Consider the following 15,882-nt stretch of genomic DNA (forward strand, 5'->3'; position numbering starts at 1 on the left):
AGACGGGATTTATTCTGGACGCGTTTCAGGAGAACAAATACACACCTCACACAACACAACCTCACCGTGCCCGGGTCCACAGTTTCACAGGCACACACCGCACAGATTCACCAGTGCAGACGCACACAGCATCTCCGCGCCCGTCTCCACAATCTCACCCCCCACAACCCAGCCCCACCTGCAGCCGAGCTCCCAGCCTGTCCGCTCACGCCCGGCTCTGGGTGCTAACTCCGTGTGTGGCATGGGGAATTTCTGCTCCCCTCACTCACGCGCCCAGTGTGAACAACACAACAGCACAGCTCTGAGTCACGGCCCGAGCCACAGGCCTTGTGTGTCCCAGCTCCGACCCACGGGGCATTTCAGAGAGCTGAGGATGGGGGCGGGGGGACCCCAAGGCTGGGCTAGCAGGGGCTGCGGGTCGGGAGTGAGGGGCACCGACAGAGCTGGTGGGGGCAGCTTGGGCTAGCAGGGGCTGTGGGTCGGGAGTGAGGGGCACCGGCAGGGCTGGGCTAGCAGGGGCTGTGGGTTGGGAGTGAGGGGCACCGGCAGGGCTGGGGGGCAGGGCTGGGCTAGCAGGGGCTGTGGGTCGGGAGTGAGGGGCACCGGTAGGGCTGGTGGGGGCAGCTTGGGCTAGCAGGGGCTGTGGGTCGGGAGTGAGGGGCACCGGCAGGGCTGGGCTAGCAGGGGCTGTGGGTCGGGAGTGAGGGGCACCAGCGGGGCTGGGGGGGAGCCCAGGGCCAGGCTAGCAGGGGCTGCGGGTTGGGAGTGAAGGAGGAACAAAGTCACAACCGCCGGGCGTTCGGAGCCGAGACAGGATTTATTCTGGACGCGTTTCAGGAGAACATGAGCAGAGAAAGCCGAGGCGCTGATCCTGCCCGCGCCAGCAGGGGGCAGCACCAAGCTGCCGTGCCATTGTGTGGGGTCAACACTCCCGGCCCCCTCTAGCCCCTGCCCAACCTCCCCCCAGACCCCCCCCGCCCCGTCCCGCTCCCCCCAGGCTCCTTCCGGGTGTTCATTACCCCGACGCCAGCCCTGCAGCCGGGCGAAGACGTGGGGCCAGGCGTGGGCGGGGCCAGCGTGGAAGGCAGTGAACATCAGATATCTGTCGTGCCAGTGAGCCCTAGGGGTGTGGCCAATTGCAACAATGGGGGCCAGATGTTTGGGGAAGTGGGGGGAGGCAGAGGGAGGAATATAGGGGCCTGGACAGCCGGAGCCAGGGCGTCTGGCCCCAGCTGCAGCCCCCGCAGATCCCTCCTCTCCCACCAACGGGGCATTGTCAGCTGCAGCGTGGGGGCTCAAAGCAGGGGACGGGGCCGCAGCACCCCATTCTGAAAAGTGCATTTGTCCGCAGGCCGCGGCTCCCTCATTGACAGTCCCGTGTCATCGGGAGCCGGCAGGGACAGGTGGGAAATTCAGCTGCTCGCCTGGTATTTTTTGTTGCTGTTGTTGGGGTGGGTTACACAAAAATGGCAGTGCGCCAGCTGGGGCCGGTTTCGGGGCTGGAGGCTGCAGCAACGGGTAGCTTATCAGACCAAGAGTGAGACTTGACAAAAAGAAATAGAATGAACGAGGGAAAAAGTTCCAGGGGCCACCACGAAAGAAAGGGGGCTAAATTTTCCTTCTCCGGACAGACCCCCCGAGGGTCCGTCCCCGTCCTCCCCAGGTTATAATGATTTAAGACAACCAAGAAAAGGCCAAAGATCGGGTCTCACCTCTGGCTAACAAGTGCCCCTTTAAGAAGAAAAGGGGCGGGGCTATTTAAAGGCAATGTCAGGCTGGATTTTTTTTGCCCCACAACAGAAATTATTTCCTCTTCCCTCCCGGCTTCCAGAGCAGGGATTAGAGGGCCCGGGCGAGCCAGGCACCCAGCATGGCCAGCCCTGCGGCCAGGGAGAGCTGGGCCCCGGCGCCCGCGGCCGAGTTGCAGAATTCGCCCTCGCAGCACTCGTAGGAGGTGCTGTAGGTGATGCCCGCCCAGGTCGAGGTGTCGTTGGTGTTGCATTTCACCTTGTCAACGCAGTTCTTCTTCATGATCAGCTTGCGGCCGGCTGCGGGGAGAGAGCGAGAAAGAGGGAATGAAAAAGAGACAAATGGAGAGGGAGAGAAAATGAGGGCATGAGACCGAGAGAAATGGGGAGGGCGGGGTGTTACCTGCACGGCCCCGGATGACAGCGCAGAGCTGCCCGTCCTGGCAGGTGACAGTGGTGGTGTGGCAGGGGATGTCAAACATGGTGAAGTCGCATTTCAGGCACTGCAGGGCTGCTCCTGGGAACAGAGAGAGAGAGGGTGAGACCAAGTCTATCTCCTGTTGGGGGAGGGTGCAGAGCTGGCTGCACTGGTGGCCGGGATGGGATTGGATTCTGTAGCATCAGTGCCAGAAACGGGATTGGATCCCATAGCATTGGCGGCAGAGATGGGCTCAGTGTCTGTAGCATTGGTGGAAGTAGTGGGATCAGATTTACTAGCATTGGTGCTAGCAGTGGGATAGATAATGACAGTTTTATATTTAGCCCTGCCCCTTTAAAAACAGCTTGATTCTGGAATTCACATGCATCCTGACCTTGGTACCCCAATGATTTTCACCCAACACACAGGAGTTATATAAAAACACTGAGATGCACAATAACACAGTTGTATAGACACAGACAACACCCAAGCACAGTGCTGCACACCACACAAACACAGGGATAGCCTTACAAAGAGATGTGTGCACACACACACACCATTGGAAGCGACACAGGTACACACAACAGACATCCGAAACATGACACAAACACACAAAATACACAGCTGTAATTCAACCATAAAGGCACCCGCAAAAACACGCCAAGAAGGACACACCCACCCAACACAAACATGGGCACACAAAACCCCACAAGGAAAAACAAAACACAAAGGCACACAACTACAAACGAGGCACAAACACAGGCATGCCAAACACGACAACACGTCCACAAAGCCATGGAGACACGCCACAGAGAACCAGTGCAGAACACACGACACAAAGCCAGACACACACACAAGGACACAAAACACACCCATGAAAAGCTGGGTGTATTTTGGCAAGCAAGATTTCAAACCACGGGAAAAACAGCCCAGCCTGGAAAATTGGACTCAAGTCCAAACCAAATCCAGATTCCTTCCCCGTGTGTCAGGCGTGTGTGTGTGTGTCCCTGGTGTGTGTCCGCTGCACAGAAATTCCCTTGCCCACTGGGCTCTGGGTCCCCCCACCTCTGGCCAGCGCCCTGCCTGAGCCTGGACCGAGGGCAAGAAATCTCCCAGATGCCCACTTGGATGGGAAATGGCAGGGATGGGCGACCCGGGCTGGGGCTGGCGCTGGTCCGAGGAGCCGAGCTTGGTGCGTCGCCTGGACTGGTGAGGAAGCAAGAAAACAATCCCGCCCCGACCTATTTCCAAACTGTAGGTTGAAGAAAGGGAGTTGTCTGCTGGAAAAGAACCCAGGAGTCCTGGCTCCCAGCCTGCCCCCTCCATCCTACTAAACTCCCTCTTCTCTCAGGGCCAGCTCCCCAAGAAGAAACTGGGGTGCAAGATCCGGGCGGGGGAGACAGTTTTTAAAGGCAGGTTAAATCGGGGTCGCGGGTGAGTCTGTTGGGTGGGGCACGACCTGGGGGGAAATTAGGAGGTAATCGAAAATAAGGGGGTGCAGTTTCCCACAGAAAATGTGAGTGTGTGTGTGTTGGGGGGGGTTCTGGCTACATCCTGGGACCTCAAGAAAAGCCACGAGTTTGGGGGACCATCTGCTGATGAGGGGGGCTGGGAAGTAGGCAGACTTCGGGGCTAGCAGAAAGGTTGTGGGGCTGGGCTATTGCCAGCTCCAGATCGGTGTCAGCGGTGGGGTGAATCTTCGCCAATTTGCAGCCAGAGAGAGGAGGGGTGTAATCCCTAAAACCCATGAGCCCCTCTGAACCCCATGGCTGGTGGGACACTTAGGCAGTTGAACCCCAGGCCTAAAGGGGGGGGGGAAGGGCCCCTCCCCCACTTCTGAACAGCACTGTTCAGAGCCGCTCTTCCCCCACCCCCCCAGTTTGGTTTGTTGAGTGGCACATTTTTCCCCCCCGGGCTCCGAAGGGAACCTGGCAAAGACTCAGGGAACGGGGAGATTTTCCGAGGGGAGGAGAGGGAGTTGGGGGGGATTCGTGTGGGGCAGGGCTGGGGGCTTACCGATCCCGACAAAGCTCAGCGCGGCCAGGCACAGAACCAGGAGTTTGCCCATGGTCGTCGTGGGGGTGGAAGATCAGACAGTCCTCGGGCTGGGCAGTTGGAGGGGAGGCGCTCCGGTTGTGAGCTGTGCCGTTATATATATACATTGGCACAAACACACACATGAAGTGGGTGTGACAGGGGCATGGTGCCAGGGACAGCTGGAAAGGGGGGCAGGACACATGATCGCAGAGGGGTATAAATATAGGCAGATGCTTAGTGACTCAGAGAGAGTCGGGAATGCCAGGAGACTAGGTGTAAACACACACAAACACAACACAGCTACACACACACCAGTTACACCCTTCCAGTTACAGACAGACAGACAGACAGATACACGCCCCAGCTACATGCCAACTACACACACCCAGCTACACACACACGCACACCCCAGCTACACACAGAAAACCACCCTAGCTACACACAGACACATGCACACACCAGCTACAACCCAGCTACACATTCACACACACACCCCAGCCACACACACACACCCAGCTAGACACCCCCCCCCCAGGTACACACACACACGCCTTAGCTACACCCCAGCTACACACCCACACACACCCAGCTAGACACCCCCCAGGTACACACACACACACGCACCTTAGCTACACCCCAGCTACACACCCACACACACCCAGCTAGACACCCCCCAGGTACACACACACACGCACCTTAGCTACACCCCAGCTACACACCCACACACACCCAGCTAGACACCCCCCCAGGTACACACACACGTGCCCCAGCTACACCCCAGCTACACACACACACACGCACACACAGTAACAGGTACAAAGACACAAACAGGGATAAATAGGTAAACAATAGACAAACACACCCACACTGAGAACAGACACAACACCAGAGACTCAGGAGGGGAGGTCTAGTGGTTAGAGCGGGGGTGGGGGTGGGAGCCAGGACGCCTGGGTTCTCTCCGCGGCTCTGGGCGGGGCGTGGGGACCCGTGGCTGAAGCATGGGGATGGGGGCGGTGGGCAGTGGGCGAGGCAAAGCCATGATGTCACAGGTGGGAGGACCCGTGAGGTCACAGCCACAATGACATCATCGTGGGCACTGTGTGAGAGGTCACATGGTGTCAGCGCCATGGCAACGCCAAGGAGGTCATAGGTCATGGGAGGTCCGCCTCAAGGGGGTGATTAGCCACATGGGGTCACAGCCATGGCAACCCCCAGGGGGTCAGAGGTCACCCAGCCAAATAGTTCAAAGGCCAAGTGGGGTCACAGGATACATGAGGTTGTTGCTATGGCAACAGCGGGGCGCTCATGAGGTCGGGTAAGGTCAAGGAGGTCATGGGTCGCATGAGGTCATCACTGTGGCAACCACATGGTGCTCGTCATAGCCAGGTTAACGCCATGGCGACACTCAAGAGGTTGCAGGTCCCCACCGTGGCAACGCCAGAGAGGTCAGAGGTCATGGAACCCCACGCGGGTCATAAGGCACCTGGATGGCGGGCCGTCTCCATGGCAACACCGGGGCCATCATCGCCATGACAATGTGGCGGGGGGGGCCCTGGAGACGCCTCCCCCCAGTCTCTGAGGCCGGGGGTCTGAAGGGGCTGGGGGGGAGCCTGGCTCGGGGCTGGGGGCTCAAGGCCGCCGGTGAAGCCAGGGCCCCACTGAGGCAGATCAAGGCTGGGAACCTGGGGGGCGCCCCTCATTGCACAGGGGGCTGCGGGTCGGGAGTGACGGGCACCGGCAGAGCTGGGGGGACACCGGGGGCTGCGGGTCGGGAGTGAGGGGCACCGGCAGAGCTGGGGGGACACTGGGGGCTACGGGTCAGGAGTGAGGGGCACCGGCAGAGCTGGGGGGGGCACTGGGGGCTGCGGGTCGGGGGTGAGGGGCACCGGCAGAGCTGGGGGGACACCGGGGGCTGCGGGTCGGGAGTGAGGGGCACCGGCAGAGCTGGGGGGACACTGGGGGCTGCGGGTCGGGAGTGAGGGGCACCGGCAGAGCTGGGGGGACACTGGGGGCTACGGGTCAGGAGTGAGGGGCACCGGCAGAGATGGGGGGGGCACTGGGGGCTGCGGGTCGGGGGTGAGGGGCGCCGGCAGAGCTGGGGGGGACACCGGGGGCTGCGGGTCGGGGGTGAGGGGCGCCGGCAGAGCTGGGGGGACACCGGGGGCTGCGGGTCGGGGGTGAGGGGCGCCGGCAGAGCTGGGGGGACACCGGGGCTGCGGGTCGGGAGTGAGGGGCACCGGCAGAGCTGGGGGGACACTGGGGGCTACGGGTCAGGAGTGAGGGGCACCGGCAGAGCTGGGGGGGGCACTGGGGGCTGCGGGTCGGGGGTGAGGGGCGCCGGCAGAGCTGGGGGGACACCGGGGGCTGCGGGTCAGGAGTGAGGGGCACCGGCAGAGCTGGGGGGACACCGGGGGCTGCGGGTCGGGGGTGAGGGGCGCCGGCAGAGCGGGGGCGTCTCTCCCACGGGCCTGTGACGAGCGTGTGACAGGCCTGCCGGGGCCGGGTACCCCAGGCTGGGATGACCCAGCTGCGATTACCCCACAGCCCCCGGCCAGGCGAAGCTGGCTGACGATCAGTCACAGCCGCAGCCCTTGTGTCATCCCCCCCCCCCCCCCCCCCCCGCAGCCGAGCTTCAACCCCAGACACACCCAGCGAGGACTGGAATCGATGTCACACGGCGAGCGGGCGGATCCGTGGCAGACGGCTCCCCCCTCTCCTGCCAGCGCTGCAACAGAACCCAGGAGTCCGGGCTCCCAACCCCCTCTGCTCTAAGCCAAATTAGAAGTAGAACCCAGGAGTTGCTATACAAGGTATGTTAGGGTCTTGTGCCCCTAGAGGGGACAGGCCCCGTGCCCCATTCCCTACTCCCCTGAGCCAGCCAGTCCCCGCCCTGGGGCCGGATGGGAGCTGGCGCCCCCTAGAGGGGACAGGCCCCGTGCCCCATTCCCTGCCCGATACCTATGGGTGAAGGATCTCTAGAATCCGCCCCCCCCATCCCGTTGCATGGACAGACAGGACCTCATTTTCCATCCCCCCTGGGCCAGCCTGGCCTTGAACACTCACCCTCAGCTCACCGTAACTCTGCCGGACACGCACAGCTCCCCGCGGCCCTGCCCTCGGCCGACAGACGCAGGCGGGCGAGACTCCGAGGGGCTCCTCCCAGCTCCGCCATAACTCCCGGGGCTCGGCGTCCCCCTCCCAGTGTGGGACGAGCGCCGTTTCTTCTCCAGCAGACCCCCCCGCACCCGTTCCTTGGGACTGTAGGACGGCGTTGGGAACGATGTGGCCATGGCTGATCGGCCGCTTCCTGGGACGAAATCCGCGGCAGCGAGCTGGTCTCTCTCCCCCAACAGCCCCACTCCCTGATCTTGGAGCTGGAGGAGCGACTCCATTAGCTGGCAGCAGTAGAAGGCAATTACCCTGCTCTGAGCAGTCCCCTCACCACCCTCCCCCCCGCCCCCCCGCAGCATCTACTGACCTTTCAGCCGTCTCCACCAAGAGCCCAGCCCTCTAAACCAAGAGTGAGCGGAATAACGCCGTTAAGCAGCAGCAGTAGAAGGTTGGCATCCGGCCTCCTCACTGACTATGTGCTCCTAAACCCCGGGAATGGGTAGGGGTGAGGAGAATTAACGGGATTTCCCAGATGCACGATGGGGCCCGGGGGGACGGGGGGGGGGAAGGCTCCCACATTCTAGAACGTTGGATGTCTGAAGGTTCTGAGTTCTAGAGCAATATTTCTCAACGTTTTTAATATCAGGCACCTGCTGGCTGCCTTCCTAATCAGTGTCAGGGAGATCTCCGGGCGTGGCACCGGCCCACGGACGGGTCAGTGCGAAACGCTGTCCTAGACTTCCTGGGGGAGATGAACGCCATGGGTTCTAGACCTCCAGGAACAGAACTTTCCCATTTCTTGAGTGACGGGGCTAAACAGTCTGTGTTCTGGAGCACATCTGACCAAAGGGCCGAGGTTCTAGCATGTCTAGAGCTGGCGTAGGTGGAATTTTTGGCTCCAGAACTCATCGCCCCAAGGTGCATGGCTTCTAGAGCTCTAGGCCGCACATTCTGGGTTCTAGAGCGACTACCCTCTAGATCCCACTCCCCTCCCAGAGCCAGGATCGAACCCCGGAGTCCTGGATGGGGAAGTCAGAAAACGCTGGGTTCTAGAGGGTGCGGCTTGGAGAGTCAGAGTTCTAGGGTGCCACGTTTTCTGGAAAAAATACTTTCTGAATTCTTGAACGTCGTGTTTTGATGTCCAAAAAGGGCGGGGATCCACCGAGAAGCACTGAATTCCAGAACCCAAAGCTCCCTGCTGCCTCCAAACCCAGGCCGCGGGAGAGATGGCGGTTCTGGATTCCAGAACCCTAGATTTCCCAGAGGAGTCAGAGCTCTAGACTGCTCCAGTCCAGAAATGCCCCATGAACCCCGGAGCCCGTTTTGGTTTCCCTGCGTTCTAGGAAACGTAATGCTGTAACGGCAACATGGCAGGTCCACCCCAGCCACAGTCAGACCACTCAGAAGCTCTGCCGGCTGCCCAGAGTCACCAAGGGCTCTGGGCTGCAGAACATTCTGCATCCTCCTGCGTCCCAGAAAGACCCGTTTCCTGGTGCTCCTAGAGCACTGTCGTGGTCCCTCGCTCTCGAGGGAGGGAGGCCGCTTCGCCTCACTCCAGGCAGACAGCAAGTAACAGTCGGAGCACAAACAGCCTATGGCTCCACAGCCGCCTGGCTGGGGGGGAGCCCACAAAACAGTCCAGGCCTTCTGGACAAAAAGCGGGGGTTTAGCTGCCACCCCAGGGTTGAGGTCAGTGATGGTGGTGGGGGTAGAGGGACCCGGGCCCGCCCTACTCCACTGGGTCCCAGCCCAGGGCCCTAATAATGGCGGATGGGTTCACCACTGGGGATCCTCCCGAAACACACCGACTCGCTCTCCGGCTGCAGAACTGGCTTGAAGTCTGGTTCCCGTGGGCTGCTTCCTACCACAGTCTGGGCGTAGGGCTCTGTCGTCCAAAGGTCCTCTGTCTCCTCGGGGTTCTCGGCCGCCGGCAGTCCCCACAGCTCCTTGGGGCATTCCTTGGATGGCGGTCCTGGCCGTTCCTTGGGCTACTCATCCATCTCCTCCGACTGCAGGGCACAGCTCCACTTGGGTGCCCGTCCAGGACCCTGCAAATATCTCCGCTCCTTGGAAGAGATGTCTGCTCCCTCCGGTGGTCCAGCCCCTACCGAGCTCTGGGGCTCTGGTTTTATACTTCCTGTCCCACCCTGGGACTTCCAGTGCTGGGTCGGATTCCTCACTCTCCAGTTCAAACGGAGGCCACTCTGCCTCACTACAAGCACCCAGACCACCCAATGGTGTGATTTTTTATTGTCCCCTGTGGCTCAAGATTGCCTGCTTTCTGACTTCTAGAACGTCTGGGTTCTAGGTGCTGCACCCCGTTACAAAATTCTGTTCAGACTTGGGGTTGGCTTCTTGCTGTATTCTAGAAAGACCAGGTTCGAGGCTTCTCCTCATTCCGGAACGTCAAACGATGGGACCGCCTGGAGCTGGCTTCGATTCTGGAATCCAGACGCAGCAGGTTCCAGGTGTCCCCTCGTTCGAGAGCACATGAATCACCCACTCGGTTAGCAGATGGGACTGGCTTCATTCGGGATGCCAGAGAGATGGGGTTCTAGGTGTCTCATTCTAGAACAAATTCAATTCTAATTCTAATCCAATTCGGTTAGCAGCCGGAGTTGGATTCGTTCTGGAATTCCAGAATGAAGAGCCACCTAGAACAGCTGTCTCGGGGGGTCTCGGGGGGTGGCTCAGCTACAACCGAGGTGTTGTGGCTTCTCAGATTTCCCGGCTTCCAGAACGGGCAGAGACGAGAGGGCTCCAGGGTCTCTTCAGCAGGCCAAGAAACCCAGGCGAGAGGGATCCCGGCCCTGGCAGCTTCCCAGCAGCCCCCATCCCGCCGGAGAGAGAGGAAAGTTTTGACAAGGATAAGAGGAAACCCCTCCCACTCAGAGAACAAAAGCCCCACAGATGTGGCACAAACACGCTACTTCCCTCCGGGCAAGGCAACACCCTTGGCGCTGATCCAGCCTGACGAACCCGTGTGGGCGGGTGGGGGAGAGAGACGCTCTGGAGGGAAAGTTCTGAGCAAATTGGATGGGGTGGACATTCATAAACCCCCCGTGGGGGAGGGTAGGGAGGGGCTGGGGACTAACTAAAGACACTAGGTAAGTCAGCAGCATAGGTAAAAAGAGGACCCAGGCGTCCTGGTGCCCAGCCCCTCCCGCTCTAACCACTAGCCCCCACTTCCCTCCCAGGGCTGGGACAGAACCCAGGAGTCCTGGCTGTGGAATTCAGACACTTGGAACTCTAAACCTGTGAAGACCTCAGATTCGGTTTGGTCCTTGCCACTCTGGGAACCAGTGCGCACCCCTGCCCCATGTCAGCTACCCCCAGAGAATGGCTCCTCCATCCCCTCCACTCCCAGCCCTGCCAGTGCCCCTCACTCCCGACCCGCAGCCCCTGCTAGCCCACCCCTGCCCCCCCAGCCCTGCCGGTGCCCCTCACTCCCAACCCGCAGCCCCTGCCAGCCCAGCCCTGGGCTCCCCCCAGCTCTGCCAGTGCCCCTCACTCCCGACCCGCAGCCCCTGCCAGCCCAGCCCTGGGCTCCCCCCAGCCCTGCTGGTGCCCCTCACTCCTGACCCACAGCCCCTGCTAGCCCTTCCCTGGGCTCCCCCCAGCTCTGCCGGTGCCCCTCACTCCCGACCCACAGCCCCCTGCCAGTGAGGGTGCTGAGGAGGAGGGGGACAGCCCAGCACCCCCAGCATGCAGCCAGGAGCTGTTCTCAAGCCAGGAGGAAGGTAGCCAGTCGCAGCGGCCGGTGCTTGGGGAAGGACAAACTCCAGAGGAGGTTCCCGGCAAGCGGCTTTTATTTTGGGAAGGAAGTTGTTGGGGGTGGGCTCTTGGGGCGAGGAGGGTTAGGGCCGGGTGCCTAGATGCGGAATAGGGCGTTGATGAGCTCTCTCACATCGCGGCAATCGGCCTCAGCGATCTCTTCAAAGGTCTCATGCAGAAGCTGGGCAATGGGCTTGTGCAGGTTTCGTGGGAGAGCCACTGTGGTCCTTGCCCCAGTCAGGCTAACATGTCCCCACCTCTGTGCCGTGAGGGGCGGGGGGACCATTGCTGCATACAGGCAAGCTGCAGACGGGCCAGGGCGGAAGCCGCCTTGCCGTAGAAGACCCTCCCTTGCTTCCCAGGTCACCCTCACCAGCGAGATCTCTTCCAGGACAAACTCATCCTGTGGAAAATGTGGGGACAGTGTTCAGTATAGGGGCCCCCTGCTGCTGTTGGCTCTCCCCAAGGCACAGAAACCCAGAGGACAGTGCGGCCGTGAATCAATCAGTCCCCCTTGCCCCTGTGCTTACTCACCATTTTGGGACTCCTGTGGGTTACGTGCGCAAGCTTTGGGATGGGCAAATTCTGCTATTGTGTAGACTGTGTGTGTCTACTTTCAATGCGGGGGAATCATTGCTCTGTCTGGTGTGAACAATGCTGCCTCTGTTAAGTGTTGCATTTTGCCTTTACAGATGCAACCTTGAGATCCCAGCCGTCCTTGTTATCAACGGCTGAAAGACTCCAAAGAATCAGGAAGCGTATGCGAGAAAGCAAAGAGGACCTGATGCATGAAGTCATGCAGCCGTCCCTTAATGAAAATCAAAAAGCGCAGAAGTGGTGGGAGAGTGCAAAGAGGGTCCGCCAGCAAAATATGGATCGCTGGCACCAAAGCACGGAGTGGCTGCTAAGCATCATGGAGCACCAAGCGGACTCGATCCAGGCGCTCGTAGCCATGCAGGCAGAGCAGATCCGCACCTGCCCTCCCCCCACAGCCCTTGTCCCAAAACTCTTTCCCTTGGGCCCCCATGTCACCTCCAACCCACTTTCTCCAACAGCCGGGTTCTTATCACCACCAGCTGCCTCCAACACCTGAAGCTTCACCGCCCAGCCCTGCAAACTACGACCCCGACCCACTGCACTCAGCCCCCATCACCAGGCATTTTAGCCAGGCAGAAGTGCAGCACTCATTGCGCAGCACTCCAGACAGGAAGGCTGAATATGAGAACAGGACAGACGCAAACCTGTGATTGTCCCGTTCCCCACCCCGCCCCCTTCCCTACTTCCACACAGCACAGATGTGTCATGCCCTTTCTTTTTCCCAAGCAGTTGTGTTTCTTTTCAGTAAATGAATGTTTTGCCTTTGAAAACATTCTTTATTATTGCATTAAGTAAAAGATACCTTAGCCCAGGAAAGAAACAGGCACTGCATGTCAGTGTAGCATTGGAACCACTTCACTTCACTCCTGTGCAGGGCACCTGATATTACTGGTGGCCTCTCTAATAGCCCTGCTCTTTGTTCAAATTCAGCCTCCGGGTGTTGAACCTCCGAGGTTCATGCCTGAGTGAATCTTTCACCCTTCCCTTCACAAATGTTATGGAGGGTACAGCATGCGGATATTACCAATGAGATGTTGTCATCGGCCAGGTCCAGCTTCCCATACAGACAGCGCCAGCGACCCTTTAAACGGCCAAAAGCACACTCCACAGTCATTCGGCACCAGCTCAGCCTGTTGTTGAACTGCTCCTTGCTGCTGTCAAGGCTCCCTGTGTAGTGTTTCATGAGCCACGGCATTAAAGGGTGAACGGGGTCTCCAAGGATCAAAATGGACATTTCGACTTCCCCTACGGTGATCTTCTAGTCTGTGAAGAAAGTCCCGGCTTGCAGCTTCCTGAACAGGCCTGTGTTCTGAAAGATGCGTGCGACATGCACCTTTCCGGGCCAGCCTGCATTAATGTCTGTGAAATGCCCACGGTGATCCACAAGCACCTGGAGAACCAAAGAGAAATACCCCTTCCGATTAACATACTCGGAGGCTAGGTGGGCTGGTGCCAGAACTGGAATATGCGTCCCGTCTATTGCCCCTCTGCAGTTAGGGAAACCCATTTGTGCAAAGCCAGCCACAATGTCATGCACGTTGCCCAGAGTCACGGTTCTTCCGAGCAGGACACGAATAATGGCCCTGCAAACTTGCATCAACACAATTCCAACCGTTGACTTTCCCACTCCAAACTGGCTAGCGACCAGTCGGTAGCTGCCTGGAGTTGCCAGCTTCCAGGTTGCAATCGCCACCCGCTTCTCCCCTGTCAGGGCAGCTCTCAATCCCGTGTCCTTGTGCCGCAGAGGGGGGGCGAGCTCCTCACGCAGTCCCATGAAAGTGGCTTTTCTCATCCGAGAGTTCTGCAGCCGCTGATCGTCATCCCAGACGTGCCTGACGACGTGACCCCACCACTCAGGGCTTGTTTCCCGAGCCCCAGAGCGGCGTTCCACGGCGGTGAGCATGTCCATGAATGCCACAAGGAATCTCGTGTCGTATGCGTTATGCGAGTCGATGTCATCGTCGGACTCCTCAGTTTGTAGCTTAAGGAGGAACTTGACGGCCAAACGTGACGCGCTGGCGAGACCCATCGGCATATTCCTCAGCACGTCGGGCTCCTTTCCCGCAGACCGAAGGGGAAGACAGAGCGCACAGTGCAAAAACCGTTGAAAGATGGCGCCAAACGTGGACGGAAGCCCAGGGATTGCTGGGATGTGAAGCGATGCATCACGGGGCGTTTGGGATGGGACCCAGAATGCCCCACACCTCCTGCCCCCTTCCCACAAGCCACAGCGCGAGAATGGGAAGAGGGGCTCGGTGGGATAGCTGCCCACACTGCATCGCTCCCAATGCCGCAAATGTGGCCACGCCAGTGCCCTGGCAGCCGACAGTGTGAACACAAAGGACAAGGCTTTCCCTACTCCGCTCTCCGAGGGCTGGTTTAACTCACAGCGCTCTGCATCTGCAAGTGGAGCCATGCCCTGAGCTTCTGCCAGCTTGCCTTTCTCTAAGTATCGCTCCCTGCCAGGCACTAGGGAAGCAGAGAGGCGGCGCCATCTGGGTTTGATGGGAAAGAGGCATAGAACTGTGTGTGCCACGTACATCTTGATAGACCTACAGCCCAGATTGTTTCATTATTTTCCTCAGCATGACCTACAGGAGGGGCAACCAAAATCCACCTGGCAGAACGTGCCTGAGAACTGTCTCTGGACAGAGAAGCACTTGATCAAAATCACATTCTCGGATCTCCTGGGGCCAAATCCTGTTCCCATTGAGATCACAAGGAGTCTTGCTATTGAGTTCAATGGGAACAGGCTTTGACATCTGGAGAGGAAAGAACAAAACCACTCAAGCAAGGGCTAGGTTGCTTATCCCACAGGTATCAGAGGCTGCTGACTCATGTGAGAAAGTGAGTAGGTATCTGATCTTTGTCCCTTGCAAGGGAGAAATCAACAATCGGTGAGGCTAGAACGGCCTCTGTACCAGATCCAACTCGTAAATCCATCTGCAAAGGATCAAGGAAATATGAAGGCTCCAGATTTCCTTAAAGTCCTCAGTCCCTTGGTTGCAATGCTCCCATCAGTAGATGTTCATAGTCCAGAGGCTGAAGCAGGAAAGAGGTAAAATGGAGCTATTTCCAGGCCAGGGCCTTTTAGCTCCTGCCGAGTAAAGGGAAATCTGTTCTCACTGTGAAAGAGTCACGTGGGCAAGTTACACGTCCATGGCCCCCACCCACCTTCTAGTTAGAACGTTCACAAACCGTCCATTCGGTGTCGACAGGCGTTTCCCACTGTGAGCCGAGCGTTCCCGAATGGGCCATTCACCGTGACTTGTCCCTTCACGTGCGGGCTAAATACCTTGTGGGCGTTCCCCCAGGTGCAAACCTGTGGCAAACAGAGCTGTCAAGGTTCCTTCCCCACTCTGAACTCTAGGGTACAGATGTGGGGACCTGCATGAAAGACCCCCTAAGATTATTCTTTCCAGCTTAGGTTAAAAACTTCCCCAAGGTACAAACTTTGCCTTGTCCTTGAACCCTATGCTGACACCACCAAGCGTGTTAAACAAAGAACAGGGAAAGAGCCCACTTGGAGACGTCTTCCCCCCCAAATATCCCCCCAAGCCCTACACCCCCTTTCCTGGGGAAGGCTTGGTAAAAATCCTCACCAATTGGTACAGGTGAACACAGACCCAAGCCCTTGGATCTTAAGAACAATGTAAAATCAATCAGGTTCTTAAAAGAAGAATTTTAATTAAAGAAAAGACAAAAGAATCGCCTCTGTAAAATCAGGATGGTAAATACCTTACAGGGAAACCAGATTCAAAACACAGAGAATCCCTCTAGGCAAAACCTTAAGTTACAAAAAGACACAAAAACAGGAATCTACGTTCCCTCCAACACAGCCATTTTACCAGCCATTAAACAAAAGGAAATCTTTTCCATTTTCCAGCTAGATTACTCACTAACTTAACAGAAGTTCTGAGTCTGCATTCCTGACCTGTTCCGGGCAAAAGCATCCCACAGCCAGACAGACCCTTTGTTTCCCACCCACTCCCGATTTGAAAGTAACTTGTCTCCTCATTGGTCATTTTGGTCAGGTGCCAGCGAGGTTCCCTAGCTTCTTAACCCTTCACAGGTAACAGGATGTTGCCTCTGGCCCGGAGGGGTTTTATAGCACTGTGGACAGAAAAGTGGTTACCCTTCCCTTTATATTCATGACAAGAGCGAATATTCAGAACTTCAGAAACCAAGATGAGACAT

At 58.4% G+C, this 15,882-nt stretch overlaps 1 protein-coding gene and 1 long non-coding RNA gene across 2 annotated transcripts; both read right to left on the bottom strand.

The window, feature by feature from the left end:
- Positions 1 to 986: 986 nt before the first annotated feature.
- LOC141998011 (sperm acrosome membrane-associated protein 4-like) lies at positions 987 to 4,359 on the bottom strand. Its single transcript, XM_074970626.1, has 3 exons — positions 4,183 to 4,359; positions 2,152 to 2,265; positions 987 to 2,048 (listed from the first exon to the last, which is right to left on the bottom strand). Exons 1-3 carry the CDS (start codon positions 4,232 to 4,234, stop codon positions 1,840 to 1,842), a joined length of 375 nt encoding a protein of 124 aa, XP_074826727.1. The 5' UTR covers positions 4,235 to 4,359; the 3' UTR covers positions 987 to 1,839.
- Positions 4,360 to 7,331: 2,972 nt separating this feature from the next.
- Positions 7,332 to 15,676, bottom strand: LOC141998146 (uncharacterized). The gene is made up of 3 exons (XR_012641796.1): positions 15,585 to 15,676; positions 14,884 to 15,007; positions 7,332 to 7,577 (listed from the first exon to the last, which is right to left on the bottom strand). It is a non-coding gene; the product is annotated as an uncharacterized LOC141998146 (long non-coding RNA).
- Between the last annotated feature and the right edge of the window lie 206 nt (positions 15,677 to 15,882).

The sequence above is a fragment of the Natator depressus genome, chromosome 14 (assembly GCF_965152275.1).
Source record: "Natator depressus isolate rNatDep1 chromosome 14, rNatDep2.hap1, whole genome shotgun sequence".
Taxonomy (NCBI): domain Eukaryota; kingdom Metazoa; phylum Chordata; order Testudines; family Cheloniidae; genus Natator; species Natator depressus.